Source organism: Dendrobates tinctorius, unplaced genomic scaffold (genome assembly GCF_039654945.1).
Source record: "Dendrobates tinctorius isolate UK_male_01 unplaced genomic scaffold, ASM3965494v1 ptg000159l, whole genome shotgun sequence".
NCBI classification, from domain to species: Eukaryota; Metazoa; Chordata; class Amphibia; order Anura; family Dendrobatidae; genus Dendrobates; species Dendrobates tinctorius.
The window spans coordinates 3,608,101-3,634,048 of record NW_027361826.1 but is presented as its reverse complement, the minus strand read 5'-3'; the positions used below and the strand labels follow the sequence as shown (position 1 = coordinate 3,634,048).

The 25,948-nt window shown below is 43.8% G+C and overlaps 1 protein-coding gene across 6 annotated transcripts in view; it reads right to left on the bottom strand.

Moving 5' to 3' along the window:
* Positions 1–25,948, bottom strand: part of LOC141052269 (microtubule-associated serine/threonine-protein kinase 3-like) — a 53,253-nt gene that overhangs the window by 5,138 nt on the left and 22,167 nt on the right. For 2 of the 6 annotated variants that reach the window (XM_073549452.1, XM_073549454.1), the window contains exons 2-9: positions 22,040–22,104; positions 3,440–3,525; positions 2,349–2,557; positions 2,016–2,154; positions 1,804–1,936; positions 1,462–1,621; positions 434–532; positions 67–189 (exon numbers count right to left, since the gene is read on the bottom strand). In XM_073549452.1, the coding sequence (XP_073405553.1) occupies positions 67–189; positions 434–532; positions 1,462–1,621; positions 1,804–1,936; positions 2,016–2,154; positions 2,349–2,557; positions 3,440–3,525; positions 22,040–22,104 (1,014 nt within the window). The other 4 variants (XM_073549455.1, XM_073549450.1, XM_073549451.1 and 1 more) reach the window with 4 other exon arrangements.

Sequence of the window (25,948 nt, the reverse complement as noted above, 5' to 3'; positions counted from 1 at the left end):
TCACCATTTATTACTAATATTAATTTAAATTGTCCTATATTAGGGAAAACGACTCATTTGACTTACCAATAAACAAGCTGGTGTCCACGTCTGGCACAGGTGGAGGAATATACTCCGGTTTCTGACTTAGAAGATTTTCAAAGTCTAAGTCACTCAGGAATGGATGATCTTTGATCTCACAAGCTCCTCCTGGAAAAAGAAAAGTAAAAGTGATATGTAGCAGTCTGTGACAATACCCATATCTGAACAGTATGTTAAAATAAATAAAATAAAAAAAAAACAAAAACAAACAACTGCGCCAATATGAAGGAAAGCGACTGAAGTCATAGTATGGAGAACAAGAAAAGGATGAGCTGACAGAGAAGTGACTCATGGACATTAGCGATATGTCTTTGGTTTCATAAATAAATATTAATACTAGGATATCTGTTACCTGTCCCAAGTCTATGCACAGGATTAGTTCTGAGCAGCATAGTGATTAGGTCCTGAGCATCTGGGGGGGGAGCGCTATCACAGTCCCAAATTAGGTCTCCTGTTGTATAGAAAATAAAACCTTAAGGCTATGTGCCCACATTGCGTTAAATCCGGACACTGAAAACTGGACTCCTTCCCAGAAATCGCGAGTTTTTTCCACACGATTTTACCGCGATTATGTTCGTGATTTTGCTGCGATTTTCGCGTGCGATATTCAAGCACTTTCCAAGCGATTTGAAGCATCGCTTGGAATGTGATTGGCAGGTTGGTCACACTCGTCAAACATAGTGTTTGACAAGTGTGAGCAGCTTTTTACTATTGAGGCCGCCTATGCAGCATCAATAGTAAAAGAAAGACTGTAAAAAATAATAAAAAAAATTGGGGTATATTTACCTTCCGACGTCCAGCGCAGTCTCAGCGATGCTCCCGTTCCCAGAGATGCCTTGCGAGAGCTGTGATGACGTTGGTCTCGCGTTGCTATAGCGATCTCACGCGAGACTACGTCATCACAGGACCTTGCCGAAAGGCATTACTGGGAACGCTGAGGCTCGGGATGGCAGCGCGGAACGTCGGATGGTAAATATACCCCGATTTTTTATTTTTTATTCTTTTTTTTTTTTTTACAGGGGTATGGTACCCAGGGCCTGGAGGACAGTCTCCTCTCCTCCACACCGTGGGTACCAACCGCACATGAGACGCTTAACTTCGCACATGGTGGACATAGCCACATGCGGGAAGTAAGCGATTCTCATGCATTCCTATGGGTGCGGAATCGCGGCAATTCTTTGCGATTCCGCACAAAAGAATGAGCATGCTGGGATTTTTTCCGCGATGCGATTCTGCCGGAATGCCATAGGAATGCATGGGGTGCGTTCTGCACAAGATTTTTAAAAACGCTTAAAAATCGCATCATGGGCACACAGCCTCAATGAACTGTAACAAAGCAAAAGAATGTAGCCAAAGGAATGATCAAATTATTCTACTTGCCAACATTTTTATAAAGCTTATTTAGGGTATCCTCATCAAAAGGTACACATCCCACAAGGAATTCATATAGAATGATCCCCATTGACCACCAGTCAACAGGTTTCCCATAGCCTTTCTTCAGGATGACCTCTGGAGCTATGTAATACAGGGTGCCACAGACCTGTAAACCAACAGGAAAAAAAATTACATGAGATTGGTGAAGCTATACTTCTGACAAGTTCTCACCATGAAAACACACTGAAAGATGACTTTTCCGTTGATTTTATCAAGAAAGGAACAGAAGAGACAATACTATGATGAGAATGGTAAAGAACAAGGCAAGTTCTTGTAAGGGTTGCTGACCTCACAATCCTGAAACTCTCTGCTTATGTTCTCTGGTAGTTCTTTGTAGGTGTTGGTTTTTGGCATCATCAGACCAACTTTTGCAAGCCCAAAACTGGAAACTTTAATGTGGCCAGCAGAGTTTATCAGGAGGCTGTGAAAAGATGGTTTTAGCCTCATCAACTGTGATAAGTTATAACTTTCCCCTCTATTATACTACAGGGGGTGCTTACTTCTTCGGTCTCAAGTCTCTGTGCACCACACCGTAACTATGCAGATATTCCACAGCCAGAACCGCTTCTGCAAAGTACAAGCGGGCCAAGGGGACAGATAAAGGACCCCTAGTGCTTACAAGTGTCCCACAATCTCCACCTATAGAAGAAAGGAAATATGACTGGTGAAGGGTTTATACAGCAGATCACCAAGATGTATACTGTGAAGTGAGCAGAGACTTCGGGGCAGGAGAAAATAGAAAGATGCAATGTATAGTGTACATATTAGTCTGAAGTCATGGTGAAATGTTGTAGCAGACATGGGCTGAATATAGTACAATGGACGTGTCCTACCTCCTATATACTCCATGACCATACAGAGGTGAGATTTAGTTGGAAAGGAGCAGAACATGGAGACCACAAAGGGACAATCTGCAAATATTAAGATGTCCCTCTCCAGATAGGCCCCTTCCACTTTCTGTGGAGTATCCAGGTTCTGCTTCGCCATTTTCTTCATAGCAAAGATCTGTTGTGAGTCTTTGTGACGCACTAAGTAGACGGCCCTGGAGAGAAGGAGAATCCATGGTTTATAATAAATCCTTATTAACAGTCCATCTAGAAGTCATTATATGACTTTTTGCACTAATGTTTAAATACTAAAAGTCAGGCCGCCATTAGAAATCTACGTCTAGAAATACACAAAATAGCACTACATGGATCACTTATGGGAGGTCCGCGCAACGTCACGTCTGCCGAAGCCCAGCCCAGGTCACATAGATGAGAAAATCTACGAAAATTCTTTTTGGGCAGATTGGCTATACGACTAGTAGATACTATTCAATCCAAATAAAAATTGGTCCAAATTGAAAGTGCTCCAACTGCTGTAAGAAGACGTTTATTAAGCTCTTCCCCTCACCCCAGGCAGAATAAATGTAGGGATCTGAAGAAGTTAAAAAAATAAATATATGATGCCCACCTGTTCTAGCCCCCACCAGTCCATTAATGCAGTCCTCCATGCCAGTCTTTTGATTGGCCTCAGCAGCAGAAGGGTGCGCCAGAACAGTTATTGGACTCACATGGTCACGATGGGTGGTAAATGCTGATGTCATTGACATCAATATTGAGTCACCTCACGTGACCATATGCAGCCAATCTACGTCAAAATGGAGCCCCCCAAAAAAAGCAAAGATCAGCGCAGAACGGGAAGCTGTGGTGGAGGTGGCAGCATAAAAACACAGGAGGGTCTAGGACAGGCGAGTGTAATGTATATTATTTTAGTCTTTTTCCTTAACAGTTTGATTTGCTAGAGATCAGTTTTATATGGTTGAGCAGTGACAGATGTAGACTCCTCTCGTTTACCTATGATAACACTGAATGGCAGAGAGGTAAAAGCATGGTCCTAGGGAATCCTGAGAAAACGTGGATAATGTTAACAGAAATCTCACCCAAAGGTTCCACTGCTGATCAGTTTGGATATTTCATAGTCTCTCATATGCGGCTTTCCTGCCGGGGTCAACGATTTTATGACGCTCTATAAAAAAAGAAGGGAATAAGAAATAATGCTAAGATATAGAAGCTGCAGGAAAACCTCTCCAGATGTAATATATATAAGTAATATAAGGGGATCCTCGATATAGTGGTATCATTGTAAAGTGCTGGATAATGGGAGATCACTCAGGGAAGAGCTTAAACCCTTAGTGACAGAGCTAAATTTTAAAACTCTGACCAGTGTCACTTTATGTGCAATTACTCTGGAACGCTTTGACAAATTCCAGTGATTGAGAATGTTGTTTTGTGACACATTATACTTTAGGATTATGGTAAACTTAGGTTGATGTTTTTTCTAAAGCAACACGAAAGATCAGGACTATGTGGGGGGCATAGTATCTTGACAGGGCTCTTATACGGTTTGGAGTGCTAGGTGTTGGCAATTACACCATTTGGAGGCCACATGGGGCCATTTTACTGTTTGGAGGGAAGAAGTGGATGAAACGTGCGTCGGGGCGGAGGGACATGGTGCCAATTCACCCCATCATTACAATCTCACAACCAGTGGTAGGTAAATGCAAGATCTTTAACATAAATTGATTACAGTATAACGCATGTGGATCTCATCCATTAAGCTTGACTGTAGGATTTAGATTAGCATGACTAGATGCACAGTTCTCACTCATACTGCAACACCAGAGATGCATTACAGAGCATCATTTCCTGTGTTCCATAATTTCCAACACCTTTTCTGAGCTTTTGAAACTTTTTTTTAAATTTTTTTAAAATATAGATGGAGATGTATTCCCTTCTCCTCCGTTACTAAGCAACACCTGCTCAGGGCTTGGTTATAGTACATAGATACTAAAGTGGTTTCCACCATGAGTGTTTATTTTCTCATAAGTATTTTGTGTGACATTTTTTTCTTTGCATTGAAGAAAAGTGACAGAATGGGGGACATGTATAATAAGACAGAGCCCAGGATAAGGGACATGTATACCAGGATGGTGGAGATTTTATAATTCTACATTATATTCAGTATGGGGAACACACACATTATACATATTACAGTTGTGTCAAAGTTTTCCCCCTGCCTAATTATTCTTTTGCATGTTTGCCACACCTTAATATTTAAATTTGTTTGATGATCTAAAACATTTAAGAGAAGTGACACAAGTAAACAAAATGCAGTTTTTAAATGAAGGTCTTTATTAAGGGAAAAAGAAATCCAAACCTACAGAGCCCTGTCTGAAAAGGTGAACACTTTCCAAAGATGTGATAAACCAGTTAAAAATATAAGGACAGAGTTCAAATTCCATAGCCACACCCAGGCCTGATTACTGGCAGACCTGTTTTCAATCTAGAAATCACTTAAATAGGACCTGCCTGACAGTGAAGTAGACCAAAAGTACACACACCAAGATGGGGCACAAACCATGCAAAGTCCACCCCAACAGTGAAAGTCACGCGGATCCAACAACTGTCACCAGTTCGTCAGGGGATGCAACTCTGCAGCCTCCGATCATCAGGATTAGGGATGAGCAAACTTGTAGATGTTCAGGTTCGGTTGAACTGAGTCAAGTTCGATTCGGTATCCGACTGTGACAATGAACCCAACGGTGACCTAAACTTTGGTGCTTTAAAATGGTCTTTGTAAGGACTAGGGGGCAGCAAAAGGAAGGTAAATTTCTAAATTTTTATAATCTGGAACCAGGAGTCAGAGGTCTCAGTGGAGGTAAAGGTGGAAGAGGCAAAGTAGGAGGTAGCCAACACTGGTTTTGTTGATTTTTTGGGGGTACTCTGAAAACAGGCAGTGTAATTATCTGTTCGCCACCCTCTCTATATACAGATAGCATAATACTCTGCACTTTGGGGTAAAAACAAACGAGAAGAGCATGAAATGAGGGACGTAGCCGTGTTGCTGGTGACAATGTAGCTGTTGCAGGGAGAGAGGACGTGGTTGATCTGTGCCCGCTACATGCCCAAATAAAACACCTTCCTTTGGTGCATTCAGGTGACAGTGACAGGACGCTTTGTGTAATTTCATAGACCCGAATCCTGCTAAATGAATGGTGAGTAAATCTCGTAGCAGCTCTAGGCCTAGCCGGTTTGACGCACATCCCTTGCCTGATGCATGTGCTGAATTTGGTAGTAAATAGTTTCCTTAAAAATTACATCGATATGTCAGAACTGCTGCTGAATATGCAGGCTGTCTGTGTGCGCTTTCGGTGTTTTCACCCCGATGTTGCTTGCACTGCAGCTTCACTTCTGCCTTCCCACTCATCACCTCATATGTAACGCAACCAACATGGTGCAACTCCACCTTGCACATGTTGGAGAGACTGTGCAAGCAGTAGCAGGCGATTAGTTTGAGCTGCAGCACGCATGAGTGAGTCGCTCTGCCGAACAACACCACTTCACGACCAACAAGTGGGCCTTCATAAGGGACGTGTTGCACTGCTTCGAGGATTCCACGTACATGGCCAGCGCTGACGATATCAGCGTTCCGATCACACTTCTGTGCAGCCTAGAAAGAGAAAGCTTCAGGCAATGATGGAAGAGGTGGTGGCACTGGAGGAGGAAAAGGAACCATTCATACCATGCATCCACATGTCTTGGAGGATGGGTTACTGTACCAACAACTGCCAGGTATACAAATATCCAGCCAGGGGGACAGTTTTGGATGAAGAACCATGTTCACAGCACTGTGGCACTCAAAGCAGGTCACAGGCATCACTGGAGTGGCTGGAACGGGTATAGAGGACTCAGATGATAGCAGAAGGTAGTGTTTTGGTTATGCCTGTGTAGCAACTCACTTGGAATGAATAGGTTACACACAAAAAAAGGCAACTGAGCCCACCGATGCCTGTACAGACCTGATATCCTGACACAGCTGTCACTAGTGGTGACTATGGTAACAGAGCTAGCCCTAAGCAAAAAAACAGATGGCAACTCAGACCTAAACTCCCTAAATAGCCGTCAAGTTGCTTCACAATCCTCTTAAAGAACAGAGTATGGAACCCGTTACCAGGAAGAAAACGTAACCTGCAGGTTAACCGTGTTATGATGCTGTCCGAGGCCTGCACGCAGCAGGGAGAAAATGTTTTTTATTCTCCCCACCAGCATTTGATAACAGAATATCAGTAAGAGCTGGGGGCGTGGTTACAGTGGCCGCTCTGAGCGTGACTGAACCAAAACCGTCCCTGCATCTTTGACTGAATACCGAATGCTGGTGGGAAGAATAAAGATCATTTTGCTCCCCGCTGCTTGCAGGTGCCAGACAGCATAACACGGTTAACCTGCAGATTAGCCCCATATCTGCAGGTTATCAGTGTTATTCCGGGTAACAGGTTCCCTTCAGCTACAGGAGAAGTGTGTTGAACAAAGGAAAGATCTGAGTAAAGTAAATCATGAAATACCAAACAAGGAATAAAGCAATTTTTCTTAACAAATATACAGCCTACTTACTAAAGTTAAACAGAAGAGAGGTGCAAAGTATAGCAGAGAAAGAAGGTAAAAATCCTTAGCTCAAAGCTTACAGACTGTCTCCAAACATCAATACAATGTCAGAATAGCTAAATGAATCCTGTGGAGAAAAAGGGTCAGTGGGTGCTCTCGTCCACTCGCCCGGCTACCTTTAGCAAGACTGCATGGACCAGGGCTCATAGCACTGAAAGCCCACTAGATCTCCCCGTGGGTAATACACTACACAGACACAGGGTTAGAGTAAAACAGTGTGACAATACTTTATTGAACCACAACACCCAATAGCAAACAGAACAATCCCAGCAACTACCCACAAGATGGTGCACATTACAGGGTCTCACCCTTCCGCTGACTCACCGGGATAATGGTATATGTTACGTCAGAGCTCCCAGGGTCGCTATTCCACCTGTGATAACACACAGAGAAGAGGTAACAACAAGCCTAGGGAGATAACCGAGAGAAGTCCTGTGTTCTTCCAGCGGGGTCCGATGTACCCTCAGATGAGATCCTGAATAGTGGCACCAACCAGAAGAAAACAAGTCTCTATCAAACCCGAGGCATTTTTAGAATTACCCAGTGTCCTTCAGTCCACCCGCACGTTTTTTTTCCTCTTTACCTTTGAAGTCAAACTGTTTCCAGAATACAATGCACAATTAGCATAGCAGCACACAATTAACAAAGATAAACACACACTATGTACAAGTCACTATTACAGACTTGAGTTCCCTTCACACATAGCGAGATCGCTAGCGATATCGCTAAAGCGTCACCGATTTTGTGAAGCAACAGCGATATCGCTAGCAATCTCGCTACATGTGACAGGTACCTGCGACCTGGCCCTCTGCTGGATATCGCTGGTCACACGAAAACGTCCAGGCCCATTTTCTTCTCGCTGGCACCAACGAGCGACGCATGGACGCAGGCGGAAGACGTCATCATCGCTGCATCTGACAGGTAAGTAACGACTGCCGACGGGCTGCTGCGTCACTGGTGAAATCTGCCTGTTTGGCAGCCCACTAGCGACCATTTAGCGATGCACCGGCGATCCTGACCGGGTCGTAGCGGTGTCAGGATCGCTGGTGCATCGCTAAATGTAACGGGACCTTTACACAGTATATCAGTTTGCAAGTCTGTCTTCTTGACCCATCAGAAATAAACACTTAAATCCACAAATCAATATACAGATAAGTCAATTCTTATTGGTTTGCAAAAACATGGTTGTCTGGGAAATTAAGATATAATCTGGTTTCTTCACAAATCCATCAGCAGCAGGCTTTACCTGCTGACAGAATATAAAGCTGCATCCGAAAGGTGATAGGTGGACAAATGAAAACATCTGTGTTAAGCTACACAGACATTAGCCAGAAAACAGAACCCAGACAACAATGCGTCTCCTCTTGCTCAGAAGAAAGAAGTCGACCACAAAACACAAGCTCAAGGGACCAAATTTATGAGAATGACAGTTTCAACAACCTGGTGGAAGAGTATGTGTCCACACGTCTTCACATACTGAGAGATGGGTCTGGCCTATTTAACTTATGAGTCTCCAAATTGGCCACATGGCCTGAGCTTGCCTTTTACGCCTTAGGAGGAGGTACTGTCCTGCCCTGCAAAAAGTGTACTGTCAGAATGTGTGTTTAGAATGGCAGGAGGTTTGATCACAGACAGGCGCATACGCCTATCCACAGCCAGCGTGGGCATAAAGAGAACCAGGCATTGCTCCCACAGGACTAGTCTGTACTTTTGGTACAATAGGAAAGTATACCAGCCACACCCAGCCATTGCTGGACTTCACCACAGTTTGTTTTTTTCTATTTTACATTCACAAAAGAGGTGTTTTGCAGTGTACAGGCACACAGGCTTTTTTGCAGAGTACCTCCAGATAGGCTTTTTTTTTTTTTTCAGAGCACACACATGGGTGCAGAGTACAACTATTTTTTAGGCCCACAACTTCTACAGACACAGCAGCAGAGCATAATTTTCTTTAGGCACAATACTCGTACATACAAGGCTGCAGAGTACATACAGACTTAAAATGGCAGTTTTTTGTTTTTTTTTAAGGCATGGCCACAAGTCATACAGACACAGCAGTAGAGTAGAATTTTTTTTAGACCCACTACTTGTAGAGACAGAGCTGCAGAGTACACAGAGGATTTTGGGCACAGTACTCCCACAGACTGGGACACAGAGTACACAAAGAAGCTTTTCAGCAGACTGCAGTGTCTAATTGTGTCCCTCACTCCAGCTGTGTACCATCCCTACGATAATCAGAACACAATGGCGTCGGCACCAGTGATCTCGCATTTATTCAGGCTGGGTCACTTGGTGCGCAGGCCAATAACAGACATACCAATACTTGGCATAGCTCCAGAAGTGCCCACAGCATTAAGGCTTGTTGATGGACTGTGCTGCAGAATTTTAAACTTATTCAGTATCCCTACCCAAACAGTAAACCAGACAAACGGCAAAAAGTCTGTGTTCGGTACCAGAGACTAGGTGTCCAGTTGATGAACAGATCCTTCAAAAGGCCTGGTCCTGCAAGCCTAGGCAGAGCTGAAAAAGCAGCTCTCAGATGTCGCTAGCGATTTTCTGTTGATGCAACACCAACTACAACTTATTCTTGCAAAAATTAGAGACTCACGTCTCGCACAGATGGGGACACCACTTCCATCTTATTGTTCAGGAAAGGTGGCTCCACTGTTCTCATGAAAAAGCACGAAGATCTCTCTGGGCTGTTCACTTCTTGGGAACGGGCCATATTCCGGGTCCATATTCGCTCAACCTAGAGACGGCAGATGCTCTTCCTCAGAGGGAATGAAGACAGACTCAGCACTTTCTCCTGTCAAAACAGTATCATTGCCCTTGTCCAATTTGTCTGTAGGCTCACTTGAGCTCCTTATGGAAACTTGACTTAGGAATTGTTAAGGGGACAGGTAATAAGACTGTATGGTGGTCGCTTTTTCAGATAATCTCCCCAAACCCACTGATAACACGCGAGGAATGTCTGGGATAATTATTTATGTATGTCTCTTTGCATAATTGTCCTTACCTGTTCTAAGAAAATAAAAGGGGGTTACCATCTACAGATCTCATTATAAGGCCGGGGTCACACTTGCAAAATACATGCAGCCGAACGCTCCAGTCCCGAGTGCCGGCGGCAGTGCCGGCTATTAAGATGCGAAACCCGTGCGAGTTTCTCGCAAGTGTGACCCCAGCCTAAAATAGAGTAGATTGTTTTTAGGTTTAACTCATCGGCAGGAGTTTCATAAGAGTGTGCCCTCTGTGAGGCAGTGACCGGTGTTACATGTCGCTGTGTGTTCCCCCCCAGGATGTTCAGTGACGTATTGAGGCCATGTGAGTGCATTGCAGTCACAGGTGTAGCTGTGACTGCAATGCAGAATAAAAGCAAGTGTTAGTCTTGGACAAGCTATTTGCCCAAGGAAGATTTAAGAAAACCTGCTGGACTTTAATTTTTTTACACCCTCCTCCACGTCTCCTGGTATCTGCTCCATGCTCTGGACACTGTGCTGACAGACACAGCTACCCACCATTCTTGCCACAGCTTGCATTGATGTGCCATGATGGATGAGCTGCACTACCTGAGCAACTTCTGTGGGTTGTAGACACTGCCTCACACTATTATACAGTACTTCTAGGGGAGAGAGCCATGGCAAAATGCAAAAGTGACAAAAATAGCCAAAAAGGATGAGAACAGAGAAATGGTCTGTGGTTACCCCTTGCTGAACCACTCCTTTATAGGGGTTGTCTTGTTAATTGCCTATCATTTCTACCTGTTGTCGGTTCCACAACAGGACAAATTGATTTAATCGGTGTTGCTTCATAAATGGACAGGTTGTTTTCACAGATGCGTGATTGACTTGGAGTTAAACACAATGTAAGTGTTCCCTGTATTACACAAACTCCTGGGATGCTGTTCTTATTCATTCTGCCTCCCAAAAATTGGAATTGGCAGCAAGCAAAAATTGTTAAGTGTCTAACAATGTTACCAATTAAAGTTAAATTGTCCCACAAAAAAAAAAAAAAAAAAGCACTTAGTGTGTGATAGCAGCCAGACAAATAACTATATAAAATCTATTATTGATGTAATCACACTGACCCGAAGAATAAGTCATTAAGTCACTTATACCTCACAAGAAATGGCCTAAAAAATAAAACCAATTCTTCACCTGCTGTTGATTTGTTCATTCCGCCTCCCAAAGATCGCAGTAAGGCTCGGCTCACATTTATCATGCACTCTGCACTGAGCGCTTACACGGTGGTTTCTCTGAAATAAGCGACTCAGATGGAACCCCAGGTGGAAGATTCCATATGAGGCACTGTGGATGCTGTCTGACCTGTGATCCGACGGGGTCCATCTTTTCAGGCGGGCATAAAAGCATGGTCCACCAGTTTTGTGTACCTCTGAATAGAAGGACACCGTTGATCAGAGGCCAGATGGATTCCAGAGTAACTGCTGCCTCATTATAATGGATCCCTCGGGGAAGGGGGGGTAGTTCATCTGAATCGTCACTCGGAGATTAAGGCTATGCGCCCACGTATGCAGAAAATTTCTGCATCAAAACCGGACTCCTTCCCAGAAAATGTGCGTTTTTTGCGCAAAAACCGCACATTTTTTATGCACTTTTCTCAGTGCGTCTTCGGACTCAGAAAATAGGTAAAAACGCAGACTTTTCTGCAAAATTAATGCGCATGCTGCGTTTTTACCGCAAAGCGTTTTTTTCGCGGAAAAAAATGCATCAATGTGCACAAAAAGTGCGAAATTCATTTAAAATGAACGGGATGCTTCTTGTATGCGTTTTTTAAGCGTTTTGACCGGGACAAACGTTTCAAAAACGAGGAAAAAACGCTTACGTGGGCACACAGCCTTATTGTGTGTGCACACGTTGCGGATTTGGCCCTGCGGATCCGCAGCAGTTTTCCATGCGGTGTACAGTACCATGTAAACCTATGGAAAACCAAATCCGCTGTGCACATGCTGCAGAAAATTCCGCACAGATTTGCTGTGGTTTATTTTCCACAGCATGTCAATTCTTTGTGCGGAATCCGCAGTGTTTTTACACCTCTTCCATTATAGGAATTCGCAGGTGTAAAAACGCAGGAGAAATACGCACAAAATCTGCTGGAAATCTGTAATAAATCCGCAGGTAAAACGCAGGTCATTTTACCTGCGGATTCAGCCAAATCTGCATGGAAAAAGCAGCCAAATCCGCAACATGTACACATACCCTTAGATGGAAACACCAAAGTACTCATCGTAGAGTGCAGGATAAATGTGATCCCAAATGTTATGCAAAATGTTATCAATAAAAGTGTCAACTAAATCCACAAAAAAGAGAAAAAAAAAACGCAAGTCCACACTCAGGTCCGTCACCTGTCATTAGAAAATATAGAAGGCTTCCACATTACTGGTAGCACAAAGGCTTTGTAAAAGCGCTATGGCTTCTAGCTCCCCAAAAGAAATCCAACAAATTCTGCACTCAAATCCAGATGACCCCCCTCCCTCTTCCGAACCCCACAGTGTGCCTGAACCACATGTATGGCATTTCTGTAGCGATGAGAGCCTGCTTAATTTACAGGTGCATGTCTCCAGAAGCACGATCTGTGCATACTGTACTGGTGACTACGACAGTTTGCAATTTTCACTCAGTGACACCAACTGCTGCTTGTTTCTGTAAAACACCCATGGAGTCAAAATCGTCACTATATCTGTAGATAAATTCCCAAAATGAGTCATTTGGGATGGTGGGGAAATACTGCTCTTCACATATGGATTATTGTCATGATCAGCAGAAATTGTGGGGCATTTTGGCACCATTTTTACCCATTTCCCAGTGTGAAAATGTAAAATCTGGGGCTAAAATTTTTTTTTGTGGTAAAAAGTGTAATTATCTTTCTTCACCGCCCAAAAGGTATAAAATTTTGTCACACACCCTTGATATCAATATGATCACTGCACCCTATATGAATTCATTGAGAAGTGTAGATTGTAAAATAGGGTCATTTATGTGGGTTTCTGCTGTTCTGGAACCCCATGACATGGCACCCTCAAACCAGTGCAGCAAAACCTGCACAGCAATATGGCGCTCCTTCCCTTTTGGGCTTTGCACTGTGCCGCAAAAAGAAGTTTGACCACTTACGGAGTATTGATGTACTGAGGAGAAAACAGTACAATTTGTTAAGCAATTTCTCCTATTACCCCTTTTAAAAATTGCAAGGTTGGGGGCCAAAGCAACATTTTAGTTGGAAAAATAAATAGTATTTCATTTACTCAGCCCAATGTTAAACAAGTTTGTTAATTGTCTGAGGGTTAAAACTACTCACTACTCCCCTAGATTAATTCCTTGAGAGGTGTAGTTTACAAAATGGGATCACCTGGGGGGGGGGGGTTCTGCTGTTTTGGCACATCAGGGGCACTTCAAATGTGATATGGTATCTGCCACCTATTACAGCCAAAATAGCATGACTTTCCTTTTCCAGCCTCATCATGTGCCCAAGCACTCGTTTTCCAACAAATATGGGGAATGTGCGTACTTTGGAAACATTGCACAACAAATTTTGGCATCCATTTTCTCCTGTTAGCCTTGTGAGAAAAAATAAATAAATATTGTTGCTAAAAAAAAATAAATTGATTTTTTATTTTTCATGGCTTATAATGTTTTTGTGAAGCCCCGGTTCAAGATGCTCACCACACATCTAGATAAAATTCTTTGAGGGGTCATTTGTGGGGAATTTCCATTGTTTAGGCACATCAGTGGCCCTCCAAAACGCAACATGGCGTCCGCTATCGATTCCAGACAATTTGGCATTCCAAGACTCAAACGGTGTTCCTTCCCATCTGAGCCCTGCAGCGAGTCCAAACAGTTTTCCACCACATATGGGGTATTGGCGTACTCAGGAGAAATCACATAACTATTCTGGTGCATTTTTTTCTGTTACCCTTGTGAAAATGAAAAATATGGCGCTAAAGTAACTTGTGTGTGAAGGTTGGGGGGAGATAAAAACAAAAGTTCATTTTTTCCTTCCACATTCTATTAATTCTTGTGACGCACATGAAGGGTTAATAAACTTCTTGAATGTGGTTTTGAGTACCTTGAGGGGTGCAGTTTTTAGAATGGTGTCACTTTTTGGTATTTTCTGTCACATAGGCCCCTCAAAATCACTTCAAACGCAATGGTCAGTAAAAAAATGGTTAATTTTATGGAAAATTAGAAATTGCTGATCAACTATAATTTTAACCCTTCTTACTTCAATAGAAAACAAACAAATACAGCTCTGGCAAAACTTAAGAGACCACCACATCAAAACCCTGTCATGGGCAGCCCATTCTCCAGACCTAAACCCCATTGAAAACCTCTGGAATGTAATCAAGAGGAAGATGGATAGTCAAAAGCCATCAAACAAAAAAGAACTGCTTAAATTTTTGCGCCAGAAGCAGTGTGAAAGACTAGTGGCAAGCATGCAAAGAAGCATGAAAGCTGTGATTAAAAATCAAGGTTATTCCACAAAAAAACGGAATTAGACCTACCGTAATGTTGTTTCCAGGAGTCTGTCCTGACAGCACCATGGAGGACATCCTACCTTCCTCATAGGGACAAGAAATGCACGAGAGGTTAAAAGTCACCTCCCCACCCACATCCCCAATGATTTTTTCCATGTACCATCTGGATGGATGCAAATGTTATTTATTCAAATTCTGTACAAGTTTAACATCACAAATAGAAAATTTAAGGGAGGGAATTACCAGTGCTGTCAGGATGAACTCCTGGAAACATTACCAGTAGCTCTAATTTCGGTTTTCCAGGACGTCCCTCCTGACAGCCCCATGGAGAATACCAAAGTACTTTGAATTTAGGGTGGGACTACTGCCTGCAGAACCTTACGGCCAAAGGAAAACGAATTTCCCGCCAGAGTATCCAGCTTATGATTTTTACAGAACGTATTTAGGCTAGACCACGTAGCTGCACTACAAATTTGATCCACCGAGGCACCTGCCCTCTCGGCCCAGGAGGTTGCATCTGCTCTGGTAGAGTGGGCTCTTAATCCTACCGGAATGGGCAACCCCTCAGTCTTGTATGCTAGGGAAATGGCGGTTGTTATCCATCTAGCTAAGGAAGATTTTGACGCCTTTCTTTCCTTATTTCTTCCCCCGTACAGGACAAATAGATTTGTATCTTGCCTCCACTCTCATGTTGCTTCGAGATTTTGGATGTTAGACGGGCAGTTATCCACTGAGAGGAAAAACTTATCTTTTGGGTTTTTTGGGGCTTGGCAGAAAGAAGGAAGTACTATTTCCTGGTTTAAGTTTTGAGAGGAGACCACTTTGGGAATAAAGCCGGGGTTTAGCCTTAGAATTATGCGATCGCCATAGATTTGGATGTATGAGTTCTGAATTGAGAGTGCCTGAATTTCAACTTGTCTCTTGGCGGAATTAATGGCCACTAAAAAGACCGTTTTGAACGAGAGCTTCGCAATGTCAATGAGTTCTACTGGCTCATAAGGAGATTTACATAAGGCATTGAGTACTAGATTTAAATCCCATGGAGGGACTGATCTTACTGAGGGCCTTAATGTTTGCACGGCTTTAGAAAAACGTGCTACCCAAGGGTGAGTTGCCGGGGGGGGGGGGGGAAAGAAAAAAAAAAAAAAAAAAAAAAAAAAAAAAAAAAAATCGAAGAAAATACTCAAGTCTGTACTTTTAGTGTATTTGGCTTTAATCCTTTGTTAAAACCCGCCTGGAGAAAGTCCAGGATCTTTCGGATATCAGGTCGGGAAGAATCTATGAAGGAGCTACCACATTCCAAACAAAATCTTTTAGATTTTGTTGCAAATTGCACAGGTCACAGGTTTACAGCTGGCCTGGATCGTGGAGATCACCTGGTCGGAGAGACCTTTAGCTCTTAAGATCCTCCTTTCAGGATCCATGCAGATAACTGAAGCCTCTTTGGATCTGGATGAAGAACTGGGCTCTGGAACAGCAGGTTTTCTTTCTCCGGCAGCCAAAGCTGACCTCTCTGGGACATCTTCAGCAAGGGAAACCAGCTTCGTGTTGGCCAAAATGTAACCACCATCACCACTAATGCACCTTCCTCTTGAATTTTCCTGAGGACTCTTGGGATCAAAGAGATGGGGGGGGGGGGGGGGGGAGGCATACAGGAGGTCCTCCCCCCATGTTTGGTTTAAGGCATCGATCCCTTACGGGTTGTCTGTCCGATTGAGGGAGTAGAACCTCTGGTCGCAAAGAGGTCTAGGCTGGGAGTTCCCCATTGATGACAGATAATTGAATGCATCTCCGCATAGTTCCCAATCGGTGGACTGAATCTTTTGCTGAGGTAATCGACCACTGTTTCGTGACCCCTGGAGATGAACTGCAGTTAATGATAAGAATACTTTTTCTGCCCATGTAAATAATTTTGCGGACAGATTCTGGAGCACCCAATGTCTTGGGCCTCCCTGGTTACGAAGGAATGACACCGTTATATTGTCTGACATGACCTTTATATGCGAACCTTGCAGGTAGGACCGATTTGCTTCAGGGTCTCCCAGACCACCAGTAATTCCCTGAAATTTGAGGATTGGCGTGTGATGTGTGGGGACCAGCTTACTTGCTAGTATCTTCCTTCTAAATAATCTCCCCATCCTTCCTTGTTTGCATCCGTCACTTGTGTTATGCAAGGTGACAAAATCCACGGCACGCCCTGTGAGAGGTTCCTGGGATTGGTCAACCATGTCAGGGATGATTTTAATGATGAGGATAGATGGATCTGTTTGTCCAAGGATGTCTGTTTTCTGTCCCAGGCTGACAGACTCTCTTTGCAGTCCCCTTGTATGGGACTGACTTCAATGAACGCATAATATGCAGGCCGTCAATGTTCCTACAACTCATTGATTTCCTTATGGAAATTTGGTTCTGAAGCAGAAGATGAATCCTGCTCTTCACTGTCTCTTGCTTCTCTTCTGGAAGTTGCGAGAGCCTTTGTCTGAAGTCTCGTATTCTGCTTCTGAAGCGGAAATCAGTTGTTGATCGGAAACACACGATGAATCGGTGACCTTAGACCTCCGAACATCTCATCTTGTATCGACTGGGGCTTCTGGGATTCCTCTATATGCATGGTTGCTCTGACAGCCCGGAGCAGCTCGTCTGTGTCATCCGAGGCGAAAAGGTATTTCTTGCCCACTTCAGGAGGTTCCAAGGTGGTCTTTCCTTCCTCCGAGTCCGAGGATATGGACGGATCCTCCTCTGATGATGATTACTCTATTTCCCCATCTCAGTCTTTTAGCAATGGGACCCTGCTGGGGTGATTGTACTGGTAAGAGGCCTAAGATGGAAGCCTGAACTTCCTCTCTAGCCATGGTTCGCATCTCCGTCAGAAAAGAGGATTGTTGATCTCTGATGACCTTACATATGAATACTTCAAACAGCTGTTTAGGCCATGAGTCAGGCAGCTTGCAATTACAGATGCCACATCATCTGGACTTCCCTGAGGCCTTGGCAGACCTCCTTGCTACCGGTGTCGAGGCTGGGGCTGTATTGTCCTAATAAAACATAGGATCACTTAATCAGCTGAGTCCCATTCTTGCCCTGTTTCCCCCTACCTTCGTTACTCACGGTCATTGATGATTCAGGGGGAGCAACACTCATCACAGGGTCCTCCATGCTGTTTCAGAGGTATACTCTGTCACAGGCTGACTGTCAGGAACATCGCACTGCACTTGCTCACTGAGACAGTGCGCGTGTCCTGAGTAAAACAAACTGTGCCCAAAGATACCTGTGGAGCGGGCAGCAGTGGTGAAGATGCGTGCTTCAGACAAAAAGGACCTGAAGCCCGTGACTGCTGGGGGAGTGGCCTAAGCTCCAGAGAGCTAGAAGCTGTAGGAAAACTCCTAGAAGGGTAACTACGGTACAAAGTTACCAAGGGGCATAGACAGGGACGTAAACCAGATCAGGCCGGGGTCAAACTGTAACGGAGTAACAATAGCCAAGCCAGGAGGTCAGAACCGGAGAAGACTAGTACCAAAACGTGAGACAGAGAGCAGAGTGAGCGGACAGACCAGGTCATACACAGGAGGCAGTCAAGAAATGCAGTATACACGCACACCAGGGGGGGGGTCACACAGCCAGAATAACAGTATAGCTGACAGGGAATCCTAGTCTGGAGTGAGTATAAATACCCCGCCCAGATCCAAAGGGAGGCCAGCAAAAGTTAACCCTGAGAGAGCATGCCATTAACCATGTCCTATATCATGACACTGACACAAACTAAGGCAGTTTTATTCCCCAACTTGTCTTCTCACCACCCGGCATGTCCTCTATCGGTCTCCATGCTGAATCCGGCGTCTGACGTCACCGAAAAGTGCGTTGCGTCTTGCATTGCATCCCGGAAGTTCCTCCCCGGATGTGACGTCAGCGGCCGCGACCTGCCAGCCCTGAACACCCGAGAGCCCTCGTTGGAGGGAAGCGGCACCAACCCCAGAGCTCCCGATCAACGGGGAATCTGGCTGAGGAACCTCCCCTTCGAGGTGTGTCTGCCCCGAGCGTCTTGACAGGGGAAAGGAGAGTCTGAACCCCCGGACCCCATCAGAAAGGTTAGTCTGGCCGCAGTTCCAACCCCGACCACCTCTCTCTCGTACCTGTCCTTACAGGGACAAGAAAAACACTGGGGATGTGTGTGGGGAGGGGACTTTTAACCTCTCGTGCTTTTCCTGTCCCTATAAGGAAGGAAGGACGTCCTCCATGGTGCTGTCAGGAAGGACGTCCTGGAAATATTGATTTATGAACTCCTCCTATGTTAAAACATCAGTATTGTTGTTTCTAAATGATTATGAACTTGTTTTCTTAGCATTATTTGAGGTCTGAAAGCACTGATTATTTTATTTAATTTTTTTTTTGCAGTGGTCTCTTAATTTTTGCCAGAGCTGTAGGTTTCAAAAATTGTGCTGGTGTAAAGTAGACATGCTGAAAATGGTTTTTTATTATCTATTTTGGGTGACATAACTCTGGTTTACGCATTTCTTCTAGTGTAGAGCAAGACAGGGAGGGGGGGAGCAGGTGAATAAGCCCCGCCCATCGGACCGGACCGTGGCAGTTTATATACATCTGAAGCGATATAAACAAGGTATTTATGCATGAAAGGTGCGGGGTCAGGGGGAAGCAAAAGTACTAAGAGAAGCCTTATGTGACACACAATTGAATTATATCATTATATGCTATCTCTAAAAAGGGGTGACAGATTCACTTTAAGGGAATAAAAATGAAAAGTTTGAAAAATGAGAAAAGTTTGCCAAGTTTCTGATATTTTCTGAAATAAAACGCAAGTTATATCGAATAGATGTTACCACTATCATGAAGTACAATAGGTCACAAAGAAAAAAAAAAAAACTCAATCAGTGCGATCTGTTGAAGCGTTCCAAAGTTATGACCGCAAAGTGTCACTGGTCAGAATTGTAAAAATTGGACTGTTCAAAGGCAAAAGAGAGGCTGTCATGAAAGGATGAAATATATGTGTAGGCCACAATTGATATGCCTTTTGATTGATTAGTTCCAGAGATTGTGTTATAAGCTTGGCATACATTTTTATACTTTGGATTAGCATGCATGGGTATGTATGATTTTTGCATTTGTTTGTTTATGACTTTAATTAGGATTTTAAAAATACACATGTTAAGGTGGCTTTATTGTAAACGTGTAACGATTGAGGTATGAGGTCAAAAGATGGCACCATGAATGGCAGGGAATGTGGTCTCACACTTACAGGAGATGATATGTTCAGTTATTTCTATCTATGGCCACAGTGCAGTGAGTAGGGCGCACAGAAGGGACTTTTCGCGGGGCAAGCTGCAGGTTTTTATTGGCATGTTAGGACATACACACATGATTATTTGCTTACTTTTTATACTATCCATTAGAGTTAACCTTGTGGGATAAATAATATATTGACATTTTAGACTATGGAATGAGAAAAGGGGTCGATTTAATTTCATGCTATTTACTTTTTATTCCAAAGGGACCTTTATATGTGATCACTTGTAAAACACATCGCAATATTTTAATGTCGTCTGTGTGGAGGAGAAAAGTCTGCTTATACAGCACCCTCCCTGAATGGCGGCCATCCTGACCTGGAGATGGAAACAGGTTATCTTCAGGTCATAACAACTGCTGGTACTTTGACAGCAGGGCGAGCGGCCTCTTGTAACCTCAGCATCTCCAGTATTAGATCAGAATATCCACTGGGAACACCTTTCTACACATCAACAACAAAACTTTTTCACTACATTCATCAAGACCTATTTCTATCAGTCTAAGGCTAATTTCACATTAGCGTTTTTTTGCGCAGCGCATCGTGTGCAATAGAAACACATGCAAAAAACGCATCATGCGTTTTTGCATGCGTTTTTTATGCGCATTCGTTCTCTAGGGGTTAAAACCAGTGTCTACACACTTTTATGCCAAAACCGCATGTGCACGAAAACGCAGACAAATGCATGTCCATGCGCATGCCAGCGTTCCCATGGACTGTAATGCGTTTTGTCGCATTCCGTGCGCAAGCGTGCTTTTTTTATGCCTTTTGGTGGACCTAAAAATGCAACAGGTTGCGTCTAGGCGCATACCTTGAAAAAAAACGCATGCGCACGAAAACCCATACGAAGGTATGCAAACACAAGACCATGCGCACATCATGTTAAACATAGGTACGCATGACGCATGCGCATGGACACGCACGATGTGCTGCGCAAACAGAACGCTAATGTGAAACCAGCCTAATAAGGTGAAATGATATTTTTATGCTCTATCATGATAATTCCTAGAAAAATTAGAATTTGCAAATTAAAATTTAGGAACGCATTTGTAATGACTTTCTCCAAGTTATTCAGGAAAGATACGCATCTTTGTACCATGTTAGCCAGTAGACAGAAAAATATTTAGATTTGAGAGTCCTCAGTGGTTGATACCTTTTAATGGCTAACTGAAAAGATGGTAGCAAATTGCGAGCTCGAGACTACTCAGGTCTCTTCATCAGGCAAGACCAATACAAAGTCTGAAGAATCACATTTATACACAACACAGCACAGAATTGCATTATTTCTTTTGGCTAACTATTATACAACCAGGTGTTGGGCAAAGCTGAAAGTTAGACTCATCAGAGAAGATTACCTTACTCCAGTCCGCTATGGTCCAATCCTTATGGTCTTTGGCAAACTTCAGTCTTGCTCTCCTTTGCTTCTCATTGATGAAAGGCTTTTTTCTAGCTTTACATGACTTGAGCCCTGCCTCTAGGAGCCTGTTACGAACTGTTCTTGCTGCGCACTTCACCCCAGCTGCCATTTGCCATTCCTTTTGTAGGTCACTTGATGTCATCCTGTGGTTGCTGAGTGACATTCGAATAAGATTACGGTCATCCTGGTCAGTGGAGAGTCGTTTTCGCCCTCTGCCGGTCTGTAGCTTTGTTGTCCCTAATGTGTTCTGCTTGACCTTGTTGTAATGGACTGCTGTCTTAGAAATTTTAAGGATGGAGGCAACATGACGCTCACTGTACCCCTTTGCTAGTAAAGCCACAATTGAGCCCTTCTTTTCCTCACTCAAGACTTTTCTTTTCAACTCCTTTGGCATGGTTAAAAGTTTATTTTTCATTCCTACTACTTTTAGGATATTACTAGCACTTGTTTTTCCATCCAGCTTGTCCTATTGCTAGCGGATTGTGAACACCACAGCAGGGTTTTTTTTATACTTTCCTTTGTTAAATAAGATTTGGTTCAGGTGATCACCTAATCAGAAGCACATTAAGTAGAATGAGGTTTACTCTGGTTGGAATTCAACTGACACTGGAATGGAATGGCTGTCAGACATGTAGAGAAGCTAATTTTTATAAAACTGCAGTGGTCTCTTATTTTTTGCCAGAGCTGTATATAAAATTGCATTAATATATAAACTCTAATTGTTTCTCAATATGCAAAAAAAAAAAAACAATTACTTCAAAGTCAAATGGTTAATAGATTTTTTTTTTGCTGTGAAAATGGTAACTCCTTTCTGAGATCCAGGGCTTTCATAAGCTCACCATCACTGAATCCACGTTGAATGCTCCGTTGTACAAGAGGGTGCTTGAGGATAACGATGGACCATCTGTCAAGAGATTAAAGCTCATTAGAAAATCCACCTTGCAACAAGACAATGACCCTAAACATACAAGTAAATGTATCAAGGAAAGGCTGAATGGAGAAACAGGGCCAAATCTCAAATAAAGATACTACGTGTGACTTTTAAACATTTTGCCAAAGAGGATAATAGCAGGGATTAGAGCCAAGGGCTTCACTCCTGCTTAAACCTGTAGGCAATAATAACTGGTGATATCATCTCTACAATTAAAAGATTCCCCATAAGTGACACTTCTATCCATCACTTTGGTATTTTTCACTAATCTGAAGAAATGGTGGCGTTTCTTGGCTGCAGTTTATGCTGGGATTCTCCATTAGTGAAGGCCCTCCCTAGTACCCACCAAGTTTAAATTGGGCTCAGGAGCGCAATGAAATAACGCAGACTGATTGTGCTCGTCTGACTTGGATTGCCGGGGCGGAGATGCTTGCAGATGTCAGTATTTTTTTCTCTTATGTAAAAATGGTCCGAATTTCAACATTTGGTCAACGTTCCAGCTGATACTCTCCTCATATGAGAGAATTGTGAGGTTTCTCCTTACTACCCAAAGGAATTGATGTGCCATCTTTAAATTTACACGGATACATTAACATGTATGGGAGATTTTGATACATGTTGTAGAGCAAAAATGTTTCGTGGACTACTTGGCCTGCCACAAAACTAAAGGGGTAGGTGTCACATCTATAAATACATAGAACATGCATGTCTCAAAACAGACATCAACTCATTGGTGTAGAACAGAGCTGCGCAGAATTTGGCCAGTGGCCTTTAGCTGTTCCAGTGAGGCCCATGACAGCCCACGGGCTGGCTACAGTGGGGTCCCATACCACGCAGCCATCCTCCTCTCTCCCCGGTATCTCAGTGTCACCACCATGTGCATACTTGGGGTACAGATACCGGGAAAAACAATGATGCAACAGGGAGACTTCAGTTTCCTCTGAGCCTGTGTGTCAGAGCAGAAGGCAAGACAACGTCAATACATCACGCCAGCTGTGCCTGAGGCTCAGTACATGACGAAGAGTGGAGCAGATTTTTTTTTTCCCATTATTAAGGACACTGAGAAAACTGGGAAACATAATACAGTGCGAAGAGGGCATAATACTGTGTAGGGACAACTGATCAGGAGAAGTAATTACATGGTTTTGATTCTCTGCTGAAGGTAAGAATACAAGTTGCAATAAGTCCCACCATAACATGTATTATCAGTGAGGCAGACTTCATTCTGCGCAATAATAAATTACAAAAATGTACGATATATAAAAAAAATAAGTGAGAAGAATTAAATGTTGGCTGCTTGGTTCTGCCTTCCACAACAGTCAGTGTCTCATGGAGAAAATTAATTATCTCTACTCCAGGGGGAGGGCAGATAGACCAATATTCTGAGTGACCAAAATCCACTTTATCTGGCATTTTTGAGAGGACTGAAATCAGTTCACCATTGCTGCTGTAAAATTAAAACTGCATTTTCAGACTGCAAGATGTAATTTTTCCCCAAAAATTTTTTTAGGGAAAATGGGGGTGCGTCTTATAGTCGGAATATACTTACAACAAATGTAGGGCGGCGGCTCTCCGGACGAGATCTGAATCTGAGCATGTGCTGCCCCCAGCAGCCATTTTCCTGGAGGTCACTGCATCACAGCAATGGAGCTGCGGGGGCCTCCGGGCTTTGACAAAATGCGGGCGGAGCCCCCCACGCAGCACAGAGAGCCACCGCTGCCCCAGTCTGGGATGGGATTTCCCAGAGGCCACCGCACCAGCCTGGACCACTGAACAACCCCTTGTGACCACTCCTGCACCTGTACCGATCCCACGCCCGGTAAGCTGAATTCGGACTGTAAGGCCAGGATCACACATGTGAGAAACTCGGATGAGTCTCGCACATCAATACCCGGCACTGCCGCCGGCGCTCGGGTCAGAGCGTGCAGCCGCATAGCATTACATGCAGCCGCACGCGCTGCTCCTGAGTGGCGTTGGCAGTGTCGGGTATTAACATGCGAGACTCAGAGTTTCTCGCATGTGTGATCCTGGCCTTAGACAGACCCTCATTTGACATTTTTTTTTCCCTATTTTCTTTTTGAAAATTTGGGGTGCGTCTTATAGTTTGAAAAATAAGGTAGTTCTTGCCGCTTTCAGGGAACAATTGTGCCGTGGCCAACCACCAACTACAGATAAGAGCTGGGGAATCTAGATCAGTGTTTATCTGCAGATGTGCAACCAGCAATGTTGCTTGTTAAATCAATGTTTGTACCTTGCTACTAGATTTTCTGCCACGTTCTGTTTATTGGGTAGTTATAAACCACAGCTCTTAGATGTCACCTAAGACCAGATAAGGTTATATGTTATCTGGGGATTTTGTGAATTACTAAATGAATTGTAGATTTGCTCTTGGAGGAATTTTGTTTGCCGAGTCACTGCTGGGCAGATTAATTGGACCCAATTTATCAAAACTGTCAAGTACTAAGACTCGGCTTTTTATTTTCCATAGGAGAAGTTGACAGATTTGCTAAATGAAAAAACTGGACTATTTAAGCACAACTACCTAAAAAAAAAAAAATTTCTCCACCTTCTCCCATCTCAGTGACACACTGACAGCACGCAGATGGCACCAGAGTACTGTCAGATTAGGTTTTCATGGACCAATGGACTTTATTGCTAAGTATAATGTGAAACTCTGTTCAATATTGGACATGTCCCTGTGGTTTTGCATACCACTTAGGGATGCTTGCTGACTTTTCTGCTGGTGTTACCAGCCTTTCTTGGAGGCTAATGTTGGGACCCTACACTTGGCGTGGACTAGTGCCTTCGGTCCATTGGCTTTATTTTATTTGCTTTTTTTCTTTTTAACAGCTAGCAAATTTTAGTTTTGTGGTTATATACTGCCATCTAGTGGGAAACATTGAAATTGCAGGATGTACATTCCTTTCTACGGGTTTCCCCATCATATTTGTATTCTCTCTATGGTACTAAATATAATATGTCAATAGGTTTTTGCTACCCCATCTGATGAGAAGCATGATGTAACGGTAGACCCCGATTTCAATCACATGTCACTCTGCTGCAGCAGATTTGATTAAAACCTATTTAATCTGCTGCATATCTAGAAGTTTGGACTAGTGAACCGTGAATAACCTGCCTATACCTCTGATTGCTTTCTGCCTATGCACAGTGTACAGTCAGAGGTGGGAGTGTGGTTTCACCACATAGTAGCAGGTTTAGCAGTCCTCCACCATTTTATCAACAGGAGATTATAAATGCTAAGCAGAACAGTAAGTGGCATCACTAAAATCAGTCTGTCTCTACATAATGCAGCTCTAAAGGGCATGTCACACTAAGAGATATCGCTAGCAATATCGCTATAACTAGTGACGTTATAGCGATATTGCTAGCGATATCGCTGTGTGAGATACTTACCTCCGACCCGCTCCCCCGCTGGTTATCGCTGATCGCGCGAGAACGTCCAGGACTGTTTCTCGTCGTCTGCTTCCTGCGGCGCTTCCTGCTGTGAGGACGAGCGACGCGTGGAGCCGGGCGGGAGGACGCAGGATCGCCTGGTGTGACAGGTAAGTAGCGATCCCCGTCCCCAGCGATGTCGCTGGTGAGATCTGCCTATGTGGCAGCTCACTAGCGACCACTTAGCGATGTACCAGCGATCCTGACCGCGTCATATCGCTGGTCGGGATCGCTGGTACATCGCTAAGGCCGGTTTCACATTAGCGCATTTTCAGCGCGCGCACGGCCGGGGGTAGCTCCGCCCCCGAGCCGGCTCTCTGCCAAAATCAAGCTTTTCGGATTTTGGCGCGCACGGCGCACCGTC